Source organism: Balaenoptera musculus, chromosome 13 (assembly GCF_009873245.2).
Source record: "Balaenoptera musculus isolate JJ_BM4_2016_0621 chromosome 13, mBalMus1.pri.v3, whole genome shotgun sequence".
NCBI classification, from domain to species: domain Eukaryota; kingdom Metazoa; phylum Chordata; class Mammalia; order Artiodactyla; family Balaenopteridae; genus Balaenoptera; species Balaenoptera musculus.
Genome location: NC_045797.1, coordinates 88,349,015 through 88,365,249, shown reverse-complemented (window position 1 = coordinate 88,365,249; position 16,235 = coordinate 88,349,015). Strand labels below are relative to the sequence as shown.

At 42.5% G+C, this 16,235-nt stretch overlaps 1 protein-coding gene across 1 annotated transcript in view; it reads left to right on the top strand.

Annotated features, from left to right (window-relative positions):
- The window catches only part of DCDC2C (doublecortin domain containing 2C), a 155,579-nt gene that overhangs the window by 4,832 nt on the left and 134,512 nt on the right, over positions 1–16,235 (top strand). The window contains 1 exon segment of the mRNA XM_036872599.1: positions 5,491–5,542. Coding sequence (XP_036728494.1) covers positions 5,491–5,542 — 52 coding nt within the window.

Here is a 16,235-nt window from a genome sequence, read left to right as displayed (position 1 = left end):
CTCTTTGCTTTCTGTATCCGGGTCGATGTGGGTTGGCTTATTTCATTAGCTCTAACCTCCAAGGGTCCCCCTCTTTTTCATGTATTTCTCTCTCTCTCTTTTATCTTTGTGCTATATAATCTAGGTACTTTCGCCTAGATCTGATTAATTTTTTTCTGCTGTGTATACTATGCTTCAAACCAATTTATTGAATTTTAAATTTAAATCATTCAGTTTTTCATTTCCAAACATTCTATCTGGTTCTTTTCAAATCCTCCATGTTATTCTCTCGAGTCTCTTGGTCCTGCATGTATTTTCAAGCTTGTCTTTTATTGAAATATTGTCCTTCTGTGGTCTGTGCCTATAATCCCAGTATTTGAAACTCATCTCTGTTTTCTCTTATTTCACCTGGTTTTCTCTCATGATCCTTTCTGTCTTTGTTAGTTTACTTATTTTTTTGACTGCAAATGACTCCCTTTCTATGGGTTTTTTTTTTTTTTTTTTTTTGAGGAAATTCTTTAAGGGCTGAGATAAAGGTGAGATTCTCCAGAGAGGATTTCCATTTTCTTCTCCCAAATGCCAGGAATGCTTCCTCTCCAAAGATACTCCAAATTAAATCAGTAGCTTGAGTTTTTTGGGACCACCCAGGTAGTGTTATTTTGTGAGTTAGCTGGCTTGTGGTTCAAATTCTTAATGGCCTCTGCAAGGATGCAAACTTGACATCTTACTGTTTTTGAAGAAAAATCATAAGTGACAGACATCACGGTTGCTAAGAGGTAGAGAGTTTGGATTAATGCCATAACATTTTAGATTTACATTTATTCCTGTGCTAATCCTGGTATGTGTGAGAATTCACTGACAAGAATGTATTCCTTTGTAGATGTTTGATTTTGTGATTATTTTTTCAGGGTTAGTTGCTGCATGCTACACACTGACTGTGTCCCCCTGAAATTCATATGTTGAAACTGAATCCCTCATGTGATGGTGTCGACTTGAAAAAAATGCACAGTGTAAGAGCTGTGAGTTAAGTTTATTCAGTGTCTCACTGAGGACTGTAGCTGGGAGACAGCCTCTCAGACGGCCCCAGGGAACTGCTCTGGAGAGGGTGGGGGAAGACGGTGTTTCTGCGATCTTGGTGAAGGAGTATGTGCACTCAAGCACCCATCACAGGAGGAGGTTGCTGCTTATCCCGAGGAGCAGATATCTCAGTGAATGATTTTCGTGCTTTTCTAAGCATGGAAAGATGCAAGAATCCAGGTTCATAACAAATTTCTTTTTTTTTTTTTAATACATTTTAAAATTTATTTTTGGCTGCGTTGGGTCTTCGTTGCTGCGTGCAGGCTCTCTCTAGTTGCGGCGAGCGGGGGCTACTCTTCGTTGTGGTGCACGGGCTTCTCATTGCAGGGACTTGTCTTGTTGCAGAGCACGGGCTCTAGGCACATGGGCTTCAGTAGTTGTGGTGCCGGGCTCAGTAGGTGTGGCTCGCAGGCTCAGTAGCTGTGGTGCGCGGGCTTCTCATTGCGGTGGCTTTTCTTGTTGCGGAGCACGGGCTCTAGAGCGCAGGCTCAGTAGTTGTGGTGCCGGGCTCAGTAGTTGTGGCTCGCGGGCTCTAGAGCGCAGGCTCGGTAGCTGTGGCACACGGGCTTACCCCTTCCTCCAGGTGAGGACACAGCGAGAACACACCGTCTATGAACTGGGAAGTGGGTCCTCAGCAGACACTGAATATATCGGTGCCTTGATCTCAGACTTCCAGCCCCCAGAACCGTGAGAAACGAATGTCTGCTGTTTAAGCTCCCCCTACCCCAGTCTGTGGTGCTTTTGTTAGGGCAGCCTGAACAGACTCAGACATAGCATATGCTGGATTCCGATTTCCTACCAGAATCCGGTCTTCACTGTTGTTTTATGACCACAAAAGAAGGTTTCAACAAAAATTGACTTTAAAATCCTTTTCAACTTATGTGTGATGAAAAGTTTAATTTTACCCCCAAAGCGTTTCCTTGTAAAATTGGCATGTGTTCTGTCTGTGAGCAGGTGAGGAAGGAAGCTTGTGAAGCACCGACTGTCACGCCTGGGCCAAGATCAGTAAATTCTTTCCTCTTTCTGTGGGTTGAGGCATTTTCTAATAGATCCTGTGAGACTTATTTGGTAGAGAGATTTTCAGTGTTTATTTAAAATGTTTTGGACATGTGGCAGAGATATTGAGAAAGACTTTGAGGTGTTTCTCTTCCCAGATTTCTTAATGTTGATTATTATCTTCTGTAGGGAAAGGAATGTGATCCAGTTCACTGAGCAGGGAGGGGAGGTGGGATTCCCACGTGGTCGAGACCCTCTGTTATTTTGCATTTTCCACGTACCTTCATTGCTATCAAACGGATGGGAGAGATTTGCATGTGAAGTTCAACGTGGAGAGGCGTTTGGATTTCATTTTCTCCACTACCTTTTAGATCAATGAAGTATGAAATCGGAACCCAGATGTTGGTGAATAAAGCTCTGATTTTAATTTTGTCTTGATTTATACTGGTACCAGTGAGCTAGCACTTGTCAGAATGTATGTTCTGTACTTACTGAGCCATTGAACGGTTAAAATTAATTTTCACCAGCAAATAATCTTCTAATTGTGCCACCAGCAGATGAACTTTGCAGTGCAACCTGGTGATGCATTCACCGTCCTGGAGGGTTTCTCATGGTTGTAAAATGGTACATTGAGAAGACAAACTCCATAACACCTTCCCCAATCCAATCATCATTCAACCATTTCCTACATTTTCTGGAATAAATTAATTTGAGAAGAGAAACATAATTTTTTCTCTATAAAACAAAATATTATAGGCTAATAATCACTTAAAAAATGTGTCCCGTAAAGCCTGGAATTAATGATTTCTTTTGTAGAGAAAGTCATATTCACAACAAAATTTATATCAGGGCATTGTGTGTGTGTGTGTGTATGTGTGTGTATGTGTGTAGGTGTGTGTGTATGTGTGCGTGTGTGTGTGTGTATGCATGTGTGTGTGTGTGTATTGTGTGTATGCGTGTGTGTGTTTCGAGAGACCCCAAAGAATTTGAATTATAGTAGGAATTTTTCCTATTTACCTTAGGAGTTTGTTGTTGAGATTCAAAGTGAAAATGCTATTTAAATCAAACTATGGCAGCTCGTTGCCACCCCAGCCTGTACTTTGACTCTCCTTACCACCCACTTGTACCCGAGGACTGGTGCATAACCGGGAAAGGGGCAAAGTGTGTGGACAGACAGGCACGCCAGAGGAAGAGGGATGTGGTCTCAGAGCCGGAAGTCCTGGGGTGAACAGAGTCCTGGCTTTTCCCATCTGGGTGGCATTTAGCAAATCAAATCACCTCGCTGAGACTCAGCTTCCTCATCAATAGGACAGGGCTAATTACTATCTACTCCAATAGGGTGTTGTCAGAGTGAAAGGAACACAGTGCTTTGAAGTGCCTGGCTTGATCTGGTGGTTGGCCTCTTCCTTTCCTTTATTCTCGGGAAGCAACAGGAGGAACATTGCACGTTAGCATCTAGTCTCTGCTTCCAATTCCTGCTGCCCACACCCCCAGGGAGACCCAAGTCCAGCCAGAAACGCCCTGCAGACACCCGGTTTAAAGACTTGGGGCCACTGGATCTCTGAGGAATTACTCGTTCCCTCTTTCCGTTCTATTTCTGTGTTTTTTGGAAGGCAACATTGAAACAATAAACAACATTTTGTGGGTTTTTTAAATCTTTTTATGCCTTAATTTCTGTATTTATTTATGCCTTTTGTTTCCATTTAATGAGAGTAAGTTGTCTCATTTGGGGGATTAATGTTCGTCATCATATATGGAATTTGGGAACTTAAGACTAAAATACCTATTTGAAGATGAGCAAAGGGGGCCTGGAAGGGAGCTGTAAGCCGAGGGCGTGATTTGGAGATTTGCAGGCTCTTTCGTTCACATAGTTTTCGAAGGTTTGAATTGGCTGCCACATTTTATAATGGGGGTGCTCATGTTATATGAAATTTTGGTTTCCATTTAAAAAATAGAGGATTTTCGGGACTTCCGTGGTTGCACAGTGGTTAAGAATCTGCCTGCCAATGCAGGGGACACGGGTTCGATCCCTGGTCCGGGAAGATCCCACATGGCGTGGAGCAACTAAGCCCGTGCACCACAACTTCTGAAGCCCGTGCGCCTAGAGCCCGTGCTCCGCAACAAGAGAAGCCACTGCAGTGAGAAGCCTGCACACCGCAACGAAGAGTAGCCCCTGCTCACAGCAACTAGAGAAAGCCCGTGCACAGCAACAAAGACCCAACGCAGCCAAAAATAAATAAATTAAAAAAAAAAAAACCAGTGTAGTTAAAAAAAAACAAAATAATAAAAAATAGAGGATTTTTATTGTTTAAAAGGACTTAGTTTTATGTATTTATTTATTTATTATTATTATTTTTTTGCCGTGTCGGGTCTTAGTTGTGACATGCGGGATCTTCCGTTGTGGTGCGCGAGCTCAGTAGTTGTGGTGCGAGGGCTTAGCTGTCCTGCAGCATGTGGGATCTTAGTTCCCCGACCAGGGATCGAACCTGTGTGCCCTGCATTGGAAGGTGTATTCTTTACCACTGGACCACCAGGGAAGTCCCAAGGACTTAGTTTTTAGTTGCCTGCATTTCCACAGCAAAACAGTGCCCTGCAATTATGAGCACCTCCACTAGCCACAGTCCCCACCATTCCCTAATACCACCCTTTGCAAGCATCATCATTTACTTGCCCAGCCTCTGTAGGCATCTGAGCTTGTGACTCTTGACTGTATATTAAGTACTTAAAAATGTCTTTTTCCTTTCATCTACCGACTCTTAGCCAATCCTTCTCTGACTGTTGCTAAAACCATTGTCAAGAACAATCTCAAATACATTAAAAAATTGTTTTAAATCAGGAAGAAACCCTAACACATATAAATCTTAACATATTATTTATTATCATTAAAAATATCTGTTCTGTTTCTGAGGCACATGGAAGGCTCTCCAAAAGTCCCCAAGGGTCACAAAGTCTAATGGCGGGGCTCATACACATTTTATTCCAGTGGCTCTTTTCCAGCATTCGGTGTTGGCAGAATGGGGACAGTGATGGCATTCTGTGAGACAGGAAGGGACAGCGCAGGTGAGAGGGAGCTGGGCGAGGTGTCTGGGACTCTGCTCTGCCTTTGGCCAGTGGTGGGCCCTGGAGCCGTTAGTGACCTAGTAAAGTTCTCTTTGATTGGTCTCCAAGGTTCCTCTTTGATTAATAGTGTTGTATGAGGAAAAGCAATGCCACTGAAGGCCAGTTTTCCTGGGTGATGCCCACGGTAGCCAGTATGAACATTTTCCTGCAGTGACATTGCTATTGTATATTGATGTGAGCATTTATGGTGCTCTAGATTTTAGTTTTAAGTTGCTGTGGAGTGGCATATTGTAATGCCAACAAGGAGTCATCTCTAAAGAGGCTCAAATTTTCTATCTAAATATTTACCTTCTAATTAGGTTTTTCTTTCTTTTGCAGTTATTTTAATATAGTTCCCAGCAAACCTGCAAAGATGAGAAAGTTGAAGGAAGTAAGAGTTCACTACTAACTACTAAAGATGGGATAAATTGGATGATTTGGTAAAAATTAAAATGTCAATATTGACTAATTGAAGTTTGATAAAAACAGCATTTTGTAGGGAATGTCTATAAAGGCATGCTGCTCTTGAAGCCGGAAGTTGCTGTGCAAGCTTGTTCTGTTTGTCAGAGCACTTAAGTCACTGAGATGATGGAAGTCGGTAAGAACGTTTGAAGACCACGGTTAGGGAGAGACTCATCTTTGAGATGCAGAGTGCTAGCATTTATTAAGACTTTTTACTCCTCTTTTGTTTTGGGGATTTGGAAAGACAGGTGACAGGAAAAGTTGTTTTAAGTTACATGATGTTGAAGCTAATTATAATGTTAAATTTAAAGATTTGCTCTGTGTTCTCAACATTTTTGTACTTGATAGACATTTGAAAGCCTACAAGATGGAACCTTCCATCACCCTGTTCACATCACTTGAGTCTTAGCAAAACAACAACAACAACAACAAAACAACCCAAATTTCATATGTAAGTTAAAAGAGATCCACCTTTTAAATAAGCAACAAAAATCAGGTTTGAGCGAGATAGCCTGATGATGATATTTAGAATGCAAGTTGATTTCTACTTTTTAATTTTGTAAATGGACTTTTTGTGGAGTGTTTCGAAAGTGAGCTGTTTTTAGAGTATCTACTTCTCTAAGTGGTGGTTTTGCTATTAAGTTCTCTCCTCTATGGAAAGGAGATGAGAACGTGTCTTAGAGGATTGTTGTGAGGATTACATGATAAACTATACATAACGTACCAGCACTAGATAAGTGTCGGTTCTCGTCCCCCATGTCTTAAAGAAGCAGGGCCTCTCTCTGTCCTTGAACTCCACCCGGTGCTCCAGTAAAGGGCAGTCTAGCAGCTCTTGCATCGCCCACAGGTACCAGCCTGCAGAAGCATTTAGCTGTTTCCTTTGCCTCTGCACTTTAAGGCTGTGCGATGAATCAAATCAAATTTATTACCTACCCACCTTAGACTGTAACTTGCCAGGGGCAGGAGGGCGAGTTTCCAACAAGAAAGCAATTCTGGCAGTTGTTGAATTTCAGGGCTACTACCTTAATAAATAGAGAGGAGATGGTATATGATTATCCTTAGCACCTAAGTCCCTGCATCCCCCTCTCCTGGTGGGGCGGGAGTGGGATTGAACAACAATTCTGAAGAGTACCCCTCGAGAGACTCTGTTCAAGTTTGAGTCTATGTTTATCCTTTGTACATGTCAATGATTTAAAAACATTAGACATGATTATAAGGTAACATTTAGCATTTTAGGACAGGAAGGGAACTTCTAGATTATCTTATCAAAACTCCCTGTTTCTAGTTGAGGATGCGGTGATGGGAGAGGGTACGAGGGGACCAGCATTGAAATGCCCTCAGGGACCTCATCCTCCCAGGGTCGGTACTAGATTGCCCTGCACTCATACTAATGAGACTATAGTTGCCCAAAGAGTTTTGTAATTGTTCTTTTGAAATTTACACTCTTTTCATTAAAAAAATCTGATTTTACAGTCGTTCTTGCTGAGAAAAATGTCAAAAATGCTGTGCAGAAAAGCTCAGTGAGGAGAGTGAAGTTCATTCACAATTCTACCTCCCAAAGATTAGCACTCTGCATTTTGTCATGTCCATTTCCAGTTGTTTTTCTCTGCACAAGTCGCAAATATCTATCTATCTATCTATCATCTTCACAGATACACACATATATACAATACATGCATTGATATGTATATATTTACAGAAATGGAATCCATCAACACGTACTATTTTCTTTTTCTTTTTTTTTAAACTTTTATTTTATATTGGAGTACAGTTGCTTAACAATGTTGTGATAGTTTCAGGTATACAGCAAAGTGATTTACATACTATTTTCGTATCTGCTTTTTATTAACTATGTATCATGACAGTTTAACATAGTAAAGGATCTCTGCCACATGATTTTTAGTGGCTGCAAAATATTCCATCATGTGACTCTATCATAATTATTTAACCCATTCCCTGTCAACAGACCTTACATCCTTCTTCTTTTTCATTATTGTAACTAGGCATTGGGATGGACCCTGATAGAGCCATCGTGATTGTTTATAAAGAAGTGGAGTTACACGCACAATTGTTACCTCTTTAATATTTACTTCCAGAAAGTTTCTAAGAACATGTATTGCTTCCAGTGGTGCCTGGGAACGCCATCACTGCCCTTGGGTGCTGTGGGGTGCTGCACAGTGTGGAGGCCTGCAAGGTGCTTGATGGTCACTACCCCAGCCCCCTCTCCTCTGGTGGCAGAAGTGACTCCCTAAAAGTGGCTTGTGATGACTGCTGCTTGCGATGTAGTATCTTCGTGGACATTCATCTGTGATGTAGCCATCATTGAATGAAATGGGGCCACCACCAGGAGCTTTGACCGGGACACAAGCTGTGGTCCAAGAGATCTGCTGGTCCCGTGAGGAGCCCATGAGAGCAGCCTGCAGTTTAGATCTGTGTCCTGCTGTCCCATATGAGGATGTAGAGCTGCCAGTCACGGGGCTGAAGTTCGTCAGTCACTTTAGTGGGTGCCTCTCTTTTGTCCTCCATACTGCTCACGTAACTACTAACTTAAACTCTCTTTGTCACCTCTCACTACTCACTACCACTTACTAAACCACGTTTTAGCTGCTTTGTGGTCTGTGGGGATGTACCCATGATTTGGGAGATAATATAATACTTAATGAGCTATAAGACTTGTCTTTTTTAAAATAAATTTATTTATTTATTTTTGGCTGCATTGGGTCTTCGTTGCTGCACGCGGGCTTTTCTCTAGTTGTGGCGAGCGGGGGCTACTCTTCGTTGCGGTGCACGGGCTTCTCATTGCGGTGGCTTCTCTTGTTGCAGAGCACGGGCTCTAGGCGCGCGGGCTTCAGTAGTTGTGGTGCGCGGGCTTCAGTAGTTGTGGTTCACGGGCTCAGTAGTTGTGGCTCGCAGGCTCTAGAGCGCAGGCTCAGTAGTTGTGGCTCACGGGCTTAGCTGCTCTGTGGCATGTGGGATCCTCCCGGACCAGGGCTTGAACCCGTGTCCCCTGCATTGGCAGGTGTATTCTTAACCACTGCACCCCCAGGGAAGTCCGGGGGAGCAGGTCTTAATATCTGCCACTTAAAAGATGAATCAAGAGTTCAAGACAGGTTAAGTGACGTGTACAGAGTTAGGCAGCTAGTTAGTAACAGAACTTGGTGTAAAACTAGAGATGAATCCGGGATCCCCCCACCCCCTTCCTTGGGGAAAGCCTCATTACTGCACTGTATAACCTGTGCATATTAAATGGGTTTCTTCTGTTTAACTCACAGAATTAAATTCCGTGAATTATTTCTGGTGGATACATGAGCACTCACCTTACAGAAAGAGCCGCACTTTGTGCAGTGGCGTGGGACAGACCGGCCGGTGCCGTGCCGCGTCGGCACAGCGCGGGCTCTGCTGGGGGACCGGAAGCAGAGGGTCAGCGCCACGGGGCACTGGTTCTCCAGGATTTGTGCAGAGGGCTGTGGGAACCGATGCCCCGTAGGATGCGCTGCAGGAGGGGGACCTGGCCCTCCGCAGCGCCACCTCATTCTAGGACAGTGGAGAACAGCTTTGCAAGGACTAAAATCTCCCCAGGCCTTGTGGGTGTCGAGGCCACGGGCAGCCCCTGCTGCACCTGCTCCAGCCGGCTCGGTGAGTTCATACACTGGGCCTTAAGGATGTTTATAGCAGCATGTTCTTTTTTTTAGTAATTACAAAAACCTGGGAACCACGTGAATGTCCATCAGTAGAGGAATGGTTGAATGATTCATGACTTGTCATACTGTGATTAGATCTATAGGTATTGATCTGAAATAATACCTCTTGGAATGTTGCTGGGATTGAATGAGATGGTGCTGGGCATATTGCAAGAGCTCAGTAAATAGTTGAAATTATTAATACTATTAATACTGAGTATTAATTGTAAATTAATACTCATAATGCCTTTAAGTCTGGGTAGCTCACCCTATCAGAATTTGAGATCCATGAATGCTACCGATTTGAATACCAGTGCAAACTTTTAGAAACACTAAATATACTATACTGTAAGCTTTGGCCAAGTCCAAATGTTCAATGTTTAAGTGTTTTACTAAGTTATTCCACCTTATTTTGTGATAGTAACACAGAGTAGAAGTACCTAGCTTTCTGTAGAGTATTCTTTCACAGAATTTCCATTTTGATCAAAATATATTAGTGGGAAAATTGAAGACACTGCTCAAGAGACCTTGATTCAGTAAAGAAATTTACTTAAAATTAATTAGAATGCCATAATAATATACTTCATATAACCATAGAAATGACTTATAAAATGCTTCAATATAATGAATTTGGAATTACGTTTCATTAAACAGAGGGGCAAGGAAAATTAGACTCGAAAACAGTGCTCTTGGGATCTTGAGTTTCCATGACCGTATCACACTGATTTAATGAGAAAAATGTCCTTGGTCTCAGTTTAATTCAAGGAGTTCTGTTGCTACATCTTAGAGTTTGGTGTGTAATGTCAAATTGTATAAATTTGGGCAGAATTTAGAAGACCTCCCCTGTCCTTTTCTTACAGTTCTAAGAACAAATGAGCCCCAATTCAGTATTTTTTTTGCCCATGAGGACTGTTTTCCGATTCTGTCCTTTCAGTGCATTCATCCTGGTAAATAGCATACTAATGGTAAAACAATTAAACCACGAATTTAGACCTTATTTATCTCAAGTTGTCATGGAAGAGAAGGAAGTGAGTCCCTGAGGTGAATTTTCCGAATAACGGCAGTTACTGATGATTCTAACAAAAAAAGAATTTTAAAATTAACTTTTACTATAAATGTCTATAACGTGTTTTATGTGATTCCCTATCTGATTGAAAAGCAAGGGGAATGAAATTTAACTGTGTTTTGACTCAAGATTTGGCTGAGGTACTTTGCACTGACTGAGCCGATACCCAAGTCCATCGTATTCTCTCGGTGGCCTTGCCATTGGCTCTCCTTTTGGACGGTCCTGAACACATTTTTGGAAGCTTCTGTTTCTGTTAAAAAAATTACTATATAATTCATGCTCGTTGTAGAGAAATGAGAAAATGTATGTAATTTAAAAGGAAACACATAATCCTATCAGCCAGAGATTAGCCACCATGTTTTTCTATATGCTTCTAACCTATGTGGACATATATGCATGTATATGCAGTTGACCCTTGAACAATGCAGAGGTTAGGAGCACTGACCCCCTGCACAGTTGAAAATCCATATATAACTTTTCACTCTTTTAAAACTCAACTACTAATAGCCTACTGTTGACTGGAAGCCTTACAGATAACAGAAACAGTTGATAACATACTTTGTGTGTTATTTGTATTACATACTGTATTCTTGCAGTAAAGTAAGATAGAGAAAAGGAAATGCTGTTAAGAAAGTCATAAGGAAGAAAAAATACATTTAGAGTACTGTACTGTATTTATTGATACTGTATGCTTATGTCACCTGTTTACATGAATCGTCTGTCAGTATAGTCAATATTGTCTTATATGATGCAAAACACTGTAGATGTTATACATGTTACTAACACCAGACGTCAAAATGAAAAGGTAATATGAAAAGGAAATTCATATTTATTTACATGTGTAACGATTCATGCATTGATAATGAAGAAGAAACAATATGATTGCTTTATGGTAGCCTGGCTTATACACTAATGAATAAATTGTTAATAAAAATTTTATGGCACACATTATTACAGTCATATTCATAATACAGTATTGGAAATATTGTTGCATTAAAAAAACCCACTTCCCTGTGATGATCGGCTGATATGCAATTTCTCCAATTATGAGAGAGAAAGGCCTATGTACGGTAATGTAATTTTTTGAAAGCAAAGTTGTATCAATAAAAATAGAAAGAAAGCTAACACATTATTAATTTTATATTAAATATCACACACCTTATGCCTATATAAGGATAGACTAGTATCTACATATATTTTATGCATTCGTGACATACCTTTTTATTGTTTTGATATTTCTAGGCTATGAAGTTTATGAGTTTTTTCAAAATGTCACAAATGTCCAAAAAATTCTCCAATATATTTATTAAAAAATTTGCATATAAATGGGCCCGCGCAGTTCAAACCTGTGTTGTTCAATGGTCACACGTATATACTTCTTACTTTACAAATATATTAATTTAAGCACAAATGAGAGCATATTCTATGTGTTATTTTTTATAAATCCCCTTTTACTTAACAATGAATCATGAAATCTTAATATGTCAACAAATATGCTCCTATAATAATTTTTAGTGGATTCAGAGTATTCTATTAAGTGATATATACCATATTTTTTAGCTTTATTGAGGTGTAATTGACAAAAGTGTAAGATATTTAAAGTGCACAGTGTGACGATTTGATGTATGTATACATTGTGAAAGGATTCCCTCCACCCATCAAGTTAATTGACACATCACCTCACATACTTATCTCTCTCTCTTTCTCTCTCTTTTGTGAGAACACTTAAGTTCTACTCTCTTAGCAAATTTCAATTACGCAATGTGATGTTATCAGTTAGAGTCACCATGTTATACATTAGCTCCTCAGACCTTATTCATCTAGTAACTGAAAGTTTGTACCTTTGTACCGATCTCTTCCTATTTCCCCCACCCCCAGCCCTGGCAGTCATTTTTCTACTCTCTGTTTCCACTCTCTGCCTCCTGCCCCCCAGATTCCACATAAAAGTGACACCATGCAGTATTTGTCTTTCTTTGGTTTATTTTACTTAGTATAATGTCCTCCAGTTTCACCCATGTGTTGCAAATGGCAGACTTTTCTTCTTTTCTATGGCTGAATAATATTCCCCTGTATGGATATAACGTATTTTCTTTATCCATCCATCCACTGGTAGACACTTAGGTTGTTTCCATACCTTAACCATTGTGAATAATGCATCAATGAATACTAACTGGAGTACATAGATCTCTTCAAGAAAATGGTTTCATTTCCTTGTGATATATACCCATAAGTGGGATTGCTGGGTCATATGGTAGTTCCAGTTTTAAGTTTTTGAGGAACCTCCATACTGTTTTCCACAGTGGCTGCACCAGTCTACATTCCCACCAACAGTGCAGGAGGGCTTCCTTTTCTCCACGTCCTCACCAACACTTGTTATTTGTTGTCTTTTTGGTGATAGCCATTCTGACAGGTGTGAGGTGATATCTCACAGTGGTTTTGATTTGCATTTCCCTGATGACGAGTGATGCTGAGCAGCTTTTCTTGTACCTTTTGGCAAGTTGTATGTCTTCTTTGGAAAAATGTCTCTTCAGGTCCTTTGCCCATTTTTTTTTTTTTTAAGTTTTATTTATTTATTTATTTATTTATGGCTGTGTTGGGTCTTCGTTTCTGTACGAGGGCTTTCTCTAGTTGTGGCAAGCGGGGGCCACTCTTCATCGCGGTGCGCGGGCCTCTCACTATCGCGGCCTCTCTTGTTGCGGAGCACAGGCTCCAGACGCGCAGGCTCAGCAATTGTGGCTCACGGGCCCAGCTGCTCCGCGGCATGTGGGATCTTCCCAGACCAGGGTTTGAACCCGTGTCCTCTGCATTGGCAGGCAGACTCCCAACCACTGCGCCACCAGGGAAGCCCCCCTTTGCCCATTTTTAAACTAGGTTGTTTGTTTTTGTTTTTTGCCATTGAGTTGTATGAGTTCCTTGTATATTTTGGATATTAACTCCTTATCAGATACAAGGTTTGCAAATATTTTCTTTCAGTAGGTTGCCTTTTCATTTTGTTGCTGGTTTCCTTTGCTGAGTGCAAGCTTTTCATGTATTAAGTTTGATGTAGTCCCACTTGCTTATTTTTACTTTTGTTACATCTGCTTTTGATGTCAAATCCAAAAAATCATTGCCAAGATCAGTGCCAAGAAGCTTACTTACTCCCTATATTTTCTAGGAATTTTATGGTTTCAGGTCTTATGTGCAAGTCTTTAATCCATTTTGAGTTGATTTTTGTGTTTAGTGTAAGACAGGGGTCCAGTTTCATTCTTTTGCATGCGGCTGTCCAGTTTTTCCAGCATCATTTATTGAAGAGACTATTCTCTCCTCATTGTATATTCTTGGATCCTTTTTGGAATATTAACTGACTGTATACACATGGGTTTATTTCTGGGCTTTCTATTCTGTCCCATTGGTCTCTTGGTTTGTTTTTATGCCAACACCATACTATTTTGATTATATAAAGATATATTTACAGATTATATTTATAGGTTATAAATGCCTCCATCTTTGTTCTTCTTTTTAAAGATAGCTTTGGCTATTCAGGATCTTTTGTGGGTAAGCTGATAATGGGGGAGAGAATAGGGAGAATTGCTTAGAACGATCTTAAGTGGATGAGAAAGGATAATAAGAGTAATAATAGCTGCCTCTGGATTTGCCTATTCTGGACATTTCATATAAATAGAATCATACAATATATGGTCTTTTGCATGTGACTTCTTAGACTTAGCATAATGTTTTCAAGGTTTATCTATGTTGTAGTGTGTATTGATTTTTTATTCCTTTCTATGGCTGAAGAGCATTCCATTGTATGAATAGACCACATTTTATTTATCTATTCCACATCTGACAGACATTTGGGCCTTTTTGTTTACAGCTGCGCTGGTGGGTGGGAACTGGTCCTCTGTCTCGTTCTCGAAGTGATTTCTTTCCTTGTCATCTGAAACCCTGCTCTCTTCTTATTCCCTCCGGTTGTTTCTCCTAAATTTTTCTTGTGGCGTCAGTGTCATTGTCTGTCCTTGGAGTCTCCACTTCCCTCCAGGTGCTACCCTGGTTCCTTCCCTCTTCTCACTCGGGCAGCGTACCTGCCTCATCATGCACCATCATCCTTGTGCCCAAGGCACCCAGGCCTCTCTCTAGCGCAGGATCCGTATCTCTGTCTACAGGGCACTGTCACTTGGATGTCCCAAGGATACCTCAGATTCAGCATGTCCACGTTTGAACTCACTGGCCTCTTCCCGCAAACCCAGTTGTTATTTTGTGTTCCTTTTTTCAGAGAATGGAGCTGTACACTCAACTCCTAAAACCAGAAACCTAGATAATCATCTTAGCTTTTACTTCTCCCAGCCCCCCCTCCCGCCCTGTCCCTCCTGTGCCTCCTCTCAAGCCCATTCAGTTACTGAGCCCCATTCTTGCTGAGGGCACCCAGAGCTGCTCCTAGAAAGAGTCGTGCGCCTTCCACCTGGTCTTCCTGCACCCAGCCCATCCCTTTCCAGTTGGATCTCATCAATTCCCTGGTTCAGACACTTCAAGGCATGCCTCTTTTCTCCAAGGGGATGGGGTCTACACTGCTAACGGCGGATGTGAAGGCCCTCCTTGATCTGGCCCTGGCTTTCTTCTTCAGCCCCGCCTCTCACCACTCCTCCCTCTGTGTCCAGTGTCTAGTCTAGACTTTCCCGTTTCCCAAAGACCTTGTATCCGCGGGGATGTATCCGAAGTCCTCTACCAGGATTGTGTATATGCTGTTCCTCCTGCCTCATTTAACACGTCTTCCCATCCTCAACGGACTGACTCCTTCTTATAAATCAGGTCTCCACCTAGAGGCCGCTTCCACCAGGAAGCCTGCTTTGTGTCGCTGTGAGGATCGAGTGCGCCCCCTGCCGGCCTCCGCAGAGCCCTCATCACAGAGCTGCGTGCGCTCGTCTCCTTGTTTACGGATCGCCCGTGCAGTGGTCTGTGTCCCCGTGCCTCCCAGCCCTCCGAGGCCAGGTGTGATGCCGGTCTTGCTCGCCTCTGCGTCTCTAACACTTAGCACAGTTCCTCCCATGGAGGGGTGTCCTCGCAAATAGGGCTTAAATAAATGAATGCAACGATGACCGAGTGCCTGCCGGGGGTCCGCAGCCGGGCAGAATTGGGGCAGGTACTCTCCTCTCCTTGGGGTGGTCTTATTTGTGACCCTGCTTCCGAGTGGGGACTCCTGGGATGGCCAGCAGCCTCCATAGACCGCGTGGCTGTCTTCGCTGTGGGCTGCTTTCTCTGGGGGGCCAGCAAATTCGGACTCACCCAGAGCATCAGTGCCAACCTGTAAATCCACCGTCAGCGGGGAGCTGACATCCATTCTCCGCGGAGCGGGGCACGTAAATCAGCTATGGGCCTTTTTTTTAAAAAAAATTTATTTATTTATTTGTGGCTGTGTTGGGTCTTCGTTTCTGTGCGAGGGCTTTCTCTAGTTGCGGCAAGCGGGGGCCACTCTTCATCGCGGTGCGCGTGCCTCTCACTGTCGCGGCCTCTCTTGTTGCGGAGCACAGGCTCCAGACGCGCAGGCTCAGTAGTTGTGGCTCACGGGCCCAGTTGCTCCGCGGCATGTGGGATCTTCCCAGACCAGGGCTCGAACCCGTGTGCCCTGCATTGGCAGGCGGATTCCCAACCACTGCGCCACCAGGGAAGCCCAATGGGCCTTTTTTATTTGACGTTTTGCGTGAAAAGGGCCGTGAGGATGTTCATGGAGGGCTGTCGGAGGAGGAGGATGGGGCAGAAGGAGTAACAGCACAAATCACAACCACTGCTGTCAGCTGGGCTCTGAACTCACTGCAGGCGCCTTGCTGAGCACCGGAGAGCGAGTCCTCTCACTTTGTGTTACTCATATTGCCAGCAAACCTGTAGCATAGGCACTACTTTTT